Genomic DNA, 12,642 nt, shown 5'->3' with positions numbered 1-12,642 from the left:
CGCTGACAGGGTCCAGAGTTTCTCTGTGGAGATGGGAGAACCTTCCGGAAGGACAACCATCTCTGCTGCACTCCACCAATCAGGCCTTTATGGTAGAGTGACCAGATGGAAGCCACTCCTCAGTAAAAGGCATGACAGCCCGCTTGGAGTTTGCCAAAAGCCATATAAAGGACTCAGTCCATGAGAAACAAGATGCAGGTCTCTGAATTCTCTGGTCTGATGAAACCAGGATTGAACTCTTTGGCCTGAATGCCAAGCATCACGTCTGGAGGAAACCTGGCACCATCCCTATGGTTAAGCATGGTGGTAGCAGAATCATGCTGTGGAGATTTTTTTAAATTTTGGGAGACTAGTCAGAATCGAAGGAAAGATGAACGGAGCAAAGTATAGAGGGATCCTTGATGAAAACTTACTCCAGAGCGCTCAGGACCTCACCTTCCAACAGGACAACGACCCTAAGCACACAGCCAAGACAACGCAGGAGTGGCTTCAGGACAACTTGAGTGGCCCAGCCAGAGCCCGGACTTGAACCCGATCTGATCTCTCTGGAGAGACCTGAAAATAGCTGTGCAACAACACTCCCCATCCAACCTGACAGAGCTTGAGCCTCTCCAGAGAAGAATGTGAGAAACTCCCCAAACACAGGTATGCCAAGCTTGTAGTGTCATACCCAAGAAGACTCGAGGCTGTAATCGCTACCAAAAGTGCTTCAACAAAGTACTGAGGGTCTGAATACTTATGTAAATGTGATATCAATACATTTAATACATTTGCTAAAATTTCTAAACCTGTTTTTGCTTTGTCATTATGGGTTATAGTGTGTAGATTGAGAAGCAACAACAATTTAATCAATTGTAGAATAAGGCGGTAACGTAACAGGATGTGGAAAAAGTCAAGTGGTCTGAATACTTTCCGAATGCACTGTATATTTTCAATTTGTATGATGTGGGTATTTTTTTAAATTCGTATGACATGTTATTAATTCCAATTCGTAGAATATGTTACAAGTTCAATTGTCTTTAAGTGGTTGTGCTAAAAAAATGTTTGATTGTACTGTCGGCCGACCCCCATTTTGTAGGTCCATTGATCCATGAGAGACATGTGTTATGATGAGCATCTGTTGGCTGTCATGGACAAAGTGGAGTTTTTATTGAGAGTTAGAATAGAAGAATACACTAGATGTAATTTCAACATTTGGTTGTGCTTCAGCAGTTTTTTTTTCTTGTAAGTCACTTAGTCACACAATTAGCCCATGTCAGCTAACATTTTTTAGATTGTAAATTAATCTTGTAGCCAGCTATCTAAACTTGCTGTAATCATGGTCGAGTTACCAACCAGGAGGCCCCATTGATTTTGTTAGTCACTCTCAGTCAGATATCATAATAAAAACTGCAAACCTTTCTTTCCACCCTATGACAAAATATGTAGAATTGCAGGAAATTTACTGTAAAGTGGAAAAAAAATTCTCTCTGCACCATGGCAATTTGTAGAACTGCATGAAATTAGTTATAACATTGCTGCATTTTTCTCTGCCTCATGGCAAAATATATGTGTGGGTATAGTTGTGGGTATGCAGACCTCGAACCAATGCAGCTTCCATGATGAGTTCAAATGTTGTTGTGGTCCCCACCCATAGCCAAGGGTACTAGCAGTGCTGAGAGTGCTGCAGCACCCCCCAAAAAAATTATTTTTATTCAGAAGAAAATGTGGGCCTGAGTGCTTGCAGAGACATAGAAACATCAAGAACAAGATAAGATTTTCTAGCTGCTGTTTCACTTAAAAATGGACGAGATACTCATCTTATCAACATAAAACTAACATCACATCTATGAAATTGTGTCCAGCGTCTTCAAGTCACAACACAGTTTTTTTTTTTACACCTCCATACAGTACTGCAGTCATGTGCACACAGATGTGCTTTATTTACACGGCGCGTACCCCTATGTAAACTGCGGAGTTAGCCTCGATCATCGGAGGTACATTCATTTCCAAAGGAACGCTGCATTTGCCTTGCAGCATTGCGTTGCAGAGACAGTTGTTGCGCGCTCTGTGTGTGGCATATGTTGGATGTATCGAAGGTATGCGTCAAACTGTATAGTAGACGGCTTGACATAAATGGTGGAAGAAGGTGAATGTTGAACTTTTGTTGCACAAATATCCAGATGATGCTGAGTACTATTTTGCACAAACACACTAACGGTGTAATCAAGGCCTTGAAGGTGTATTCCGCAACACATTATGCTCTAGGGGTGCTAATTAGTAAAATTCCCCAAAATTGGGCAAATCAGTGCACATTTCTCCAAAACCAGAATAAAAGCATACAGTCATATGTTTAAGTAATATCGTGGTTCAATTAGCATATTATTATACATCAGCCATACAATATACATGTGGACTTGTTACCATCTTGAACTGTAACTAATATCCACATACTGTATATTCCTATTTCAGTCCATTGTTAAGCAATGGGAGGGCTCAGATCTTCCATCCCCAAACCTGAGACCAAGGCACCAGGAACTGATCCCTCCACCTTGTGGCCCGGTCAGTATACGTTCCAACTGTTCTCTACTTATACATGGGGTAGAGAGACCTTTTTGTCACATTTAACCATTTATTCAGTTCAACATTCTTCCTGAACTGCAAGAAAAGCTTTGGATAAGTTCCTTAGTGCCACATTTTTATATTATCACATGAATCAGAATGCAAGGTACATTTTCACAGCACAAGAAGAATGACTGTCTTACTCAGGAATTTTCCCCGTTTTGATTGAGTAGGGCCTAGGTGTCAGTGTAACCGATGTGAAATGGCTAGCTAGTTAGCGGCGGTGCGCGCTAATAGTGTTTCAATCGGTGACTTCACTCACTCTGAGACCTTGAAGTAGTTGTTCCCCTTGCTCTGCAAGGGCCGCAGCTTTTGTGGAGCGATGGGTAACAATTGTCTGTGTGTGCAGAGGGTCCCTGGTTCGAGCCCGGGTAGGGGCGAGGGGACCAAAGCCAATATGCTTTGCTTTCTCTTGACCCTAGAGATAAAGCCTTGGTCAGAGCTCTCATGCTTGAAGTTTTACTTCTGCTTCCTCATCGCCTCTTTGATGGCACTCCGGCTCTCACACGGACAAACATCTACAGGCAAAGTACAGCTATGAGGACGACTTCACTGTATCCCTCATCCAACTGGTTGGAATTTGTAAGTGGCGTGACTTACATTAGTGGCAATAGCAACAGATTGGAAACTTATGACCTAATCAACAGCCCCTCCTGAAAGCAGAAGTGTGCAGACATGAACACATGATGAAAAGTCCAGAGAAAATAAATGCAACCCCCGACTCAGATCATCCCCCATGTCAACATTGTGTGCTATGGTGAAATCCTGATTATGCCACCAATACCAAAGACTGTGTGATAGACTTCTTTCCGTTCCTCCAGTGTTCTGCATATACTACATCACCAGGGGCATCCTGCAGGAGAACAGGCAGGAGCTGATAGTATTTGTCCTCAGTGTGTTGGTGGTCAACTTCATGGTGCTTCCAGTCCAGGATAGAAAGAACTTGCTTGTATTCCGTTGCATGTGAACGTACAAAATTAAACCAACCTCTTTTTAAAGGGTCATGTTCAGTACGGTACACCATAGCAAAACGTTTTGCAACGGAAAATAACGATCTGAGCTCTCATTGGACAAGTTCAGGTAGTAACTTCCTGTTTCAAAATGTTTCTCCCTACTGAACATGGCTCAATTATGACCAGATATATGACTGTGCATGTCTTTATGCTACAGGTACTGTTTTGGTAGCGGCAGTTGTGACTCGATGGCCTCTCATCTCCTTCTGAAAAACCCATTGGATGAGAAAGCCAGAGGTACCGCCCCGCTTACCTTCTCCTCCAATAGGTTTTGAGGAGACGAGGAGTGATGACTCAAGGAGTATGCAATTAAGAAAAGGCCTGTGTGTGCGCTTTTGTGGAAGGTGCGGTTTGTATGCATCCTGTGTGTGGTCGTGGTGGCCCATGTCCTGTGTGCCACGCTGCTCATCCAGAGGCCCAACATGATGGTCTGCCGGGTGGGCGGAGCTCTGGAGACCATCCAGGAGCAGTACTTCCTGCTCAATCTGTGCTCCTCCATGGTTACATTTGGACGACCTGACATGACTCCTTGCTGTCCCCAGTCCATCTGACTGTGTTGCTGCTCCAGTTTCAACTGTTCTGCCTTATTATTATACGACCATGCTGGTCATTTATGAACATTTGAACATCGTGGCCATGTTCTGTTTTAATCTCCACCCGGCACAGCCAGAAGAGGACTGGCCACCCCACATAGCCTGGTTCCTCTCTAGGTTTCTTCCTAGGTTTTGGCCTTTCTAGGGAGTTTTTCCTAGCCACCGTGCTTCTACACCTGCATTGCTTGCTGTTTGGGGTTTTAGGCTGGGTTTCTGTACAGCACTTTGAGATATCAGCTGATGTACGAAGGGCTATATAAATACATTTGATTTGAACTACAGGCTCAGGTACTGCCGCATTCCACATGAATCATAACACATCTGGCACCCGATAGCCGTTGTCTTCCAACAGATGGTGTCATTCTATCGAGGTGTGGACTTGATCTGTGGTGCAGATGTATATGATTGACTTCAGGGTACCTGGGTATTTGGGATGGAGGTGTACTGATCGGTAGTTGGTTTAACCTTTGGCTGGTTTTTACATTTGTCTGTCAGCTGTGCCTTTGCATCCTGATCATGATGTCAGGCACAACCATGTCCCTCACAAACCGCATCATCCTGGGTTTTGGAGTGGTCTGGGCCTGCCTTACCGCAGTCGTAAAACATTTAATCATTGGTGTGCGTGCACTGAACATAATATTATGAGTAGCTACAAGTGTATAAACAGTGAGTATGTAAAGAACAGTACAGAAATAACTCAATACAAGATTACACAATACTATGCATAAAGCATGTGAACTCAATAGAAGGAAGGGTAGTGTAAAGAATGTTAACCTTTAAAGAGGTCCTCCAGTGATATTGCAAGTATATACACAGTAAAGTACACCCACTAAAGAGTTAAAAAAAACATTTTGAGCAAAAGTGTTTAGGCAACTTCAAGGAGTAGGGCATTCAAGGAGTTGGTCTGATGGAATCCATGATGTCATCGGCCTCCCCCCTTGCTCGAGGAACAATAGAAGCACTATAGAGAACAAAAGAGGAAAGCTCCACCCCCCACACTTGTGCAATGTCATGACTTACCTGGACCACCTATTAAGATGTGCCTTTTGTTAAGTAAATCAGGTGTTAAGAGGTGAAAAGGATACTAGAGTTTCACTTATGAGGCGCATACTTCATGTAAAACAGGTTTGGCGCAATAACAGGTTTATCCATCCTTTGTTCCAGGTTTTTAGAATGTGCCAGAGGTAACCTACTTCCTGTAAATGGTGAGTAAAGCCAATGGTTGACCTGATCCCGAATCAGGGCTTTGGAGGAAATGTGGTTGGTTCAGAGATCCACTTCAAATGATCAGTCTTCTGACTTCAGATCAGTACACATTGGGGGCAGGACAAGACGTACACACTGGAGACCGCTGCTGTGACAGGAGCAGTGACACATTTAAGGATCATTTGTAGAAACACATTTTTGTTATGGGCACAGTAAAACAGTCATTCCGAGAACCTCTGACTGAAATCGAAAAATAGACCAACTACTCGTTTTTGTTGGAAGGTTTCCATCCAATTTGCGACAATGTTTTTGGTTTATTTCCATCAAACTGACTTGTTGCGGATAAAAGGTTGTGCATGATGACATAGTGCACATAAACACTTCTGGCTTAGAGCGACTGCCCCTAAAAAGCAACTTCTTTTTGAAAACGGTCTATATGGCATCAATTGGAGTCATTAACATTTAAGTGTGAAAATTGACCACAAAGTGTAAATAAGATCATTTGGATCATAAAGTCAGTCTTGTCCAAAACAGAGCTAGGAAAAACAATGGTCACGGAATGAAGGGTAAAGTAAGTTTTCCTTGGGTTTCTTTCAAACCTTTCCACATGTCCACAGCACCCAAGTAATAATAAAATCGGCGTGCAGCTGCACACAATCCGATTGTAATGCCCATGGTCAATTTGGTTTGACATTCGATATCCCTATGGTACAAGTTACCATCAGTAAATTACACAATGTTCATGGGACAACAAATTCTGTCAACATTTAGAAAATTGTACCGACACTTCCTTTTTCCTTCACAGCGGTGATTTTTTTTATTTGGGGTATGAAAACTGGATTGAAAAATGGTTTGTGTGACTAACTAATCAGGGTACTTATGTTTCTCTCTCTCTCCAGTGTTAACAGACAAGCAGTAAATTGCTTTTGTGAGAAGGAAATGGCTACGGTTACACAGGACGGATTAGCTGTTTGTAACAATTTCCCAATCATTTTGTAACAACTCTGGTTCTAACCAATGTTTGAAGTTAGGAACTGGAGAGAAATGCACTCAAATGGCCATCTGACTGGTCTGTTTTTACTGGATGATTCCACTGCCTGTGTCAGACATAAGAAGGTCATGCAAAACATTGTAAACTGATTATTTGATAATAGCTGTTGAGCATCACCACTGGTTATAATTTATTACGCAAGTCTAGTGTTACGACACAGGGTTACTTTTTCACCACATTTTGCCTACTTCTGGAGTATTGTGGCCGATGCTTACCCTTCAGTGTGCCTACAACACATACAGTGATGCTCGGCCACAGCATGCACACTCCAACTTTTGATCACTGAAAGAATTACAGAAATACTAAATCAATGCAGTTATTCAGCACAATTATTTTATTTTTAGGGTCTGCTGCTTTTACCATAATCCTTTTAGCAAATAATCACTTACCTTAGTAATGCTTGTAGTACTATAAATAACAAGTATTCAGTGGTATTGTAATACAGCCCCATCTATGTAATTGACTGATACGTTTTATACTGCCAACTTTTTATTAGCATTTGAGATGTATCCTTTGTTATACATTAATGTATTAACTATGACATTTCAATTTTCTACGCACTTAAAGGAAATATCTTAATTGAAGTTGATTAATCCTTATATCAATTAAAAGTTGCTCATGATCTATTTAGGTTTTTTGCTGCACTATGATAATAATTTGGATGACCACCCATTGTGTTTTTGAACTACAGGTTCTCAAAATTACAAAACAAAATAATTGCAGTAAACTCCTTTGTTGCTTCATTTTGAAAAGAAATACAGGAAGAGGAGTGCACTGTTGGGAAAGAGATGACTTCCTCAAATATTCAATGGGTAATAAATCATAGGTTGTGTTGTCTATTTCCTTGTTCCTGGACACCTACAAAAGGGTTCAAATTCATCAGATGAAACCAACATGCAGCAAATTAAATGTCTCAACAAGGCACACCAATAATACCAAACAAATTAATTCACACTTGCCCGACAATTCATTGGCTCTCTGTTTATTAAAGTGCTCTGGAAAAATAGCAGAATTCATTTCAGAAACAATATTTACAAAACGTACCATTACAAAAGAGTTATAGGACCACAGAGATGTAGAAGTCTATAAAACAAAGTGAGAAGCACTTGAAGATTAGACTTGACATAGAAAGCATCATAGGAATAAGGAACCATAAAGGTAAGGGAAGCTTAAATGATTTCAGTGTAAAAATCTTGGTTCTTTCGTTATCTATCGGCTGGTTTGTAAGGCAAAGTCCACGACTGCCATTACTTCAGTAGAGGATACACTGTACTCACTGAAAAACAAAGTATAGTAGCAAATAAAGACAAACACATTTCTTTCAAATGTTTGCTCTTATAAAACGATATCCCCTAACAACTGAAGGGACTGTCATTCAATCTTGATGAACAGACTCCACTCCAAACTCAATAGTTAGAGGAAAGTAATATTTTTCTACTTTAAGAGAATAGATTGTGAAACTAACCTGCACTGAAGCCTTAAGACAATATAGAAAAAGTACCAAAGATAATTCTATTTCAGCAATGATACAGTGCAAACTGGTTAATAAACATATAGGCTATATAAAAAACATCTTATTGAAGCATCATAAATGAGAAAATAAAGGAATGATTGATTGACTAGTTAGAGTGAGCTGGTCCTCTTGCAGAGTGTGGTGCGCTGGTATCCAGAGCGTAAACCACGTTTTCCCATTGGGGGAAATGTCACTTGCCCATCGAACAAGTACATTTAACACGCAAATTCATAAAGTATAATTAGTTGTCTCTAAAATGAACATCTGATAGTTAAAGATTATATTATAACTCCTTGATAAAATGTTATATGAAAAACATGTCAATTTTATCACATCATATCTTTTACCACCCCCCAAAAAGCCAATTAGGAAAGAAAACCCCTCAAACCATCATATCATATTTTATTATATTATCAAGTCGATATTTCAGAGCTGGTCCGTCAGAGGGGGTGAGAATTATTCTCATTTGGTAAGGTAGGCCAACACCTACAACTGGTATATGAATGCCTTCAATCTCTCATCATACTGCAATAAGTCTGACACCATAGGTCAGGGGCGGACAACCCTGGTCCTGGAGTGCCACAGGCACAGCAGGGTTTAGGTCCATCCAGGCACCACACCAGACTCATCACCTCGCCAACTGAGCTAATTATTCAATATCATTGATGGGCTAAATTCCATCTGTCCTCCCAAGTCTAAAGCAAATATAAATACGTAAACTATAAAAACCTGAGGTATCCACGGCACTCCGGGACCAGGGTTGCCCTACCCCTGCCTTGGGTGGTAAAACCCTGTAGAATCACAACTTCCTTCATTGTGAACAACGGAATTACCTTGAAATGAATGACATAGTAGATCTATGGCTTTACAGTGAAAGGCAATGAATACAATCAAGTTGTGGTCTCATCTCACCTGGAATGGACTTTAGTTCATAATGTTTGTTCCATACTGTTCTGGCATTTTACATGGTCAGACACTACAACGCTGTTGTAGACAGAGTAGTTAACGTAAGATGAACATGTACTGAAGCTTCTCAAATGGCTTGCACTGCAGACAAACTGCAGAGAGAGGAATACTGAAGATATGATTATGCTACACTTGCACTAAGCTGTAAATACGATTAAGAAAATTAAAGTTATGTAAACCTTAATAAGCAATTATCTATGTAATAGTTACGAGTTGAAGGCACAATCTACACATTTAGTTCATTATTGCAGAGTAGACGCAATTATTCTGCTTTTCCTGAAGTAGTAATAGTAATACCTAATTTTCTGTTAGGGATTGTATAAAAAACAAATACATTTAATTCCTTATCCCCATTATCTCCAAGAACATTGGTTCTTGATGAACAACCCCACTGACAATAGTCACGACATCTGTTTTCTATGTTGTGGAGCTTGGCAGCCCCTTAGCATTCACATCGCTCAAGCTAAACAAAACAACGTCCATGGTTTAAGAGGAGCCGAGGCTTGTCCCTGATAGCCTGTAGACGCCACAAAACAATAGACAAAGTGCTAAAACAGACCACATATCTCATGGGCCAACTTTAACAATCATTATCAGGAGGATTGATATCATGGTTTTGATCCCTAGCTCAGTATTACTTTGTCTCATGTCTGACTGAAAACAATCCAGGTTTAAGTTAACCCGTGAGACTGTTTGTGGGCATAAAAAGGCAATTTCGACAATCTTTTTCAAAGGGCGTGAAATTCTTAACAGTAAGGGATGATTCATTCTAGAACCAAAACAAAATAATGCAAACCATCTCTGGAGGATATTAGTTGCAAATTTACCTGATGGAATCCAACTGAAGTCAATGGGTGCATTCCAGATATAGGATATCAAAATATCATGTTGACGTCGTATCCTAGTATGTTAAAACACTTGTCCAGGTATTATAAAGATCGGATTTCATCAGTGAACTGTGCAGAATCTGTATATCTGGAACGCACCCAAAGGGTCAACATAGCGTCACCGGGAGGCGAGTTTGTTGGCCTCAGAATTCTTCCTCCTCTGAGCTGAGGTAGTTCTGCTTCTTCCTCACATTCCAGTGTAAACATTGGCTCAGGCTCTCAAACCAGTCGTTCACGGGGTCCCGGAAACAGATGGAGGGAACGGGGAAGCATGAAGTAGTGATGGTAATGCTGGAGATGAGACAATAGGGAGATAAAGAGCAAAGACCGTCAAGTCTGGGAGGCATGGGAGGCATGCCAGGTATTCACAATCATCCAAAGAATTACTTGAAAATGACAGACTGACGCTGTTACTAGTAAATCAATAACATGGGCTGCGAGCATTTCAGCAACAAGGAATAATTCTCTGCCTACATAAAGGAAAACCTGTACTGAACATCGTGTGACATGACCTTCTTGGCTTGAGTCCATGAAACGGGTCAATATAATTACATAACTGTGTGTATTCAGGTGACTTGCAGAAGTGTGTCAGACCATCTTCCATGTTCATCAGCATTTGATGTTCGGTGGGGATTTAATTAAGGGGAGGTTGCAGTGATTGAGGGGTCAAAAGGTTGCCCACCTGTCTCCATGGCAGATCTCTTGTCTCTTCCTCCCGTCAAACGACACCCAGGCCGTATTTCTGGCGTCACGTGACAGCATGATCTGAGCGTGACAAACGGAGCAGAAGAATGACCAGTCAAAGACAACAAAAAGTCTTCAGCAGAAAATGCTCTGTTACAGTCTGTTACAGTATGTGTGTGTGTGTGTGTGTGTGTGTGTGTGTGTGTGTGTGTGTGTGTGTGTGTGTGTGTGTGTGTGTGTGTGTGTATTACAAGCAATTCCCATCACCTGTGACAACTGAAGGGTACGCATTGTGCTAGCTGTGTGTCAGACTGATCATTTCTTACCGGTCATTGCCTGTGTTGTCTTACGCAAATGTGTTCTGGAGAGGAGTAGTAAATGCTAATGGGTTCTGGAGAGGAGTAGTAAATGCTAATGGGTTCTGGAGAGGAGTAGTAAATGCTAATGGGTTGTGGAGAGGAGTAGTAAATGCTAATGGGTTGTGGAGAGGAGCGGTAAATAGATCATGTCTATGTTGAATGTGTCTGTGTATGAATTTGCGTGAATGTACAGTACCAGTCTAAAGTTTGGACACCTACTCATTCAAGGGTTTTTATTTTTACCATTTTCTACATTGTAGAATAATAGTGAAGACATAACTATCCTCGACGATGTCATCTACAAAATAGCTTCCAACACTCTACTCAGCAAACTGGATGCAGTCTATCACAGTGCCATTCTTTTTGCTACCAAATCACCTTATACCACCCACCACTGCGACCTGTATGCTCTAGTCGGCTGGCCCTCGCTACATATTCGTCGCCAGACCCACTGGCTCCAGGTCATCTATAAGTCTATGCTAGGTAAAGCTCCGCCTTATCTCAGTTCACGATAACACCCACCCGTAGCACACGTTCCAGCAGGTATATCTCACTGATCACCAAAGCCAACACCTCATTTGGCTGCCTTTCCTTCCAGTTCTCTGCTGCCAGTGACTGGAACGAATTGCAAAAAAAAAATAAAAAAAAATAAAAACTGAAGTTGGAGACTTATTTCCCTCACCAATTTTAAACATCAACTATCTGAGCAGCTAACTGATCGCTGCAGCTGTACATAGTCCATCTGTAAATAGCCCACCCAATCTACCTTCCTCATCCCCATACTGTTTTATTTGATTTACTTTTCTGCTCTTTTGCACACCATCATCTGCTCATTTATCACTCCAGTGTTAATCTGCTAAATTGTAACTATTCGCTCCTATGGCCTATTTATTGCCTACCTCCTCATGCATTTTGCACACACTGTATATAGACTCTTTTTTCTACTGTGTCATTGATTTGTTTGTGTTAAAGGCTTGTTTATTGTTTACTCCATGTGTAACTCTGTTGTTGTCTGTGTCACACTGCTATGCTTTATCTTGGCCAGGTCGCAGTTGCAAATGAGAACTTGTTCTCAACTAGCCTACCTGGTTAAATAAAGGTGAAATAAAAAATTCAATAAAATATAGAATCATGTAGTAATCAAAAGTGTTAAATGAAAATATATTTTATATTTGAGATTCTTCAAAGTAGCCACCCTTTGCCTTGATGACAGCGTCACACACTTGGCATTCTCTCAACCAGCTTCATGAGCTAGTCACCTGGAATGCATTTCAATTAACGGGTGTGGCTTGTTAAAGTTAATTTGTGGAATTGCTTTCCTTCTGATTGGCTCAAATGCATTAAGTTGTGTTGTGACAAGATAGGGGTTGTATACAGAAGATAGTATTTTACCAAATAAGGCTAAGTTCATATTATGGCAAGAACAGCTCAAATAAGCAAAGAAAAACAACAGTCCAGTACTTTAAGACATGAAGGTCAGTCAATCCAGAAAATGTCAAGAACTTTAAAAGTTTATTCAAGTGCAGTCGCAAAAACCATCAAGCGCTATGATGAAAACAGCTCTCATGAGGACCTCACAGGAAAGGAAGCCCCAGAGTTACCTCTGCAGAGGATAAGTTCATTAGAGTTATCAGCCTCAGAAATTGCAGGCCAAATAAATGCTTCAGAGTTCAAATAACAGACACATCTCAACATCCACTGCTCAGAAGAGACTGCATGAACAGGCCTTCATGGTCGAATTGCTACAAAGAAACCACTACTAAATGACA

The 12,642-nt window shown here is 41.0% G+C and overlaps 1 protein-coding gene across 4 annotated transcripts in view; it reads right to left on the bottom strand.

Moving 5' to 3' along the window:
- Positions 1 to 7,412: 7,412 nt before the first annotated feature.
- Positions 7,413 to 12,642, bottom strand: part of nadka (NAD kinase a) — a 36,444-nt gene continuing 31,214 nt past the window's right edge. For all 4 annotated transcript variants that reach the window (XM_020458876.2, XM_020458877.2, XM_020458878.2 and 1 more), the window contains 2 exons: positions 10,513 to 10,595; positions 7,413 to 10,121 (listed from right to left, as the gene is read on the bottom strand). In XM_020458876.2, the coding sequence (XP_020314465.1) occupies positions 9,974 to 10,121; positions 10,513 to 10,595 (231 nt within the window). In that variant the 3' untranslated portion in view covers positions 7,413 to 9,973. The remainder of the gene's footprint in view (positions 10,122 to 10,512; positions 10,596 to 12,642) is intronic.

The sequence above is a fragment of the Oncorhynchus kisutch genome, linkage group LG24 (assembly GCF_002021735.2).
Source record: "Oncorhynchus kisutch isolate 150728-3 linkage group LG24, Okis_V2, whole genome shotgun sequence".
NCBI classification, from domain to species: Eukaryota; Metazoa; Chordata; class Actinopteri; order Salmoniformes; family Salmonidae; genus Oncorhynchus; species Oncorhynchus kisutch.
The sequence above is the reverse complement of the archived record's forward strand: the minus strand, read 5'-3'. Positions and strand labels throughout refer to the sequence as shown.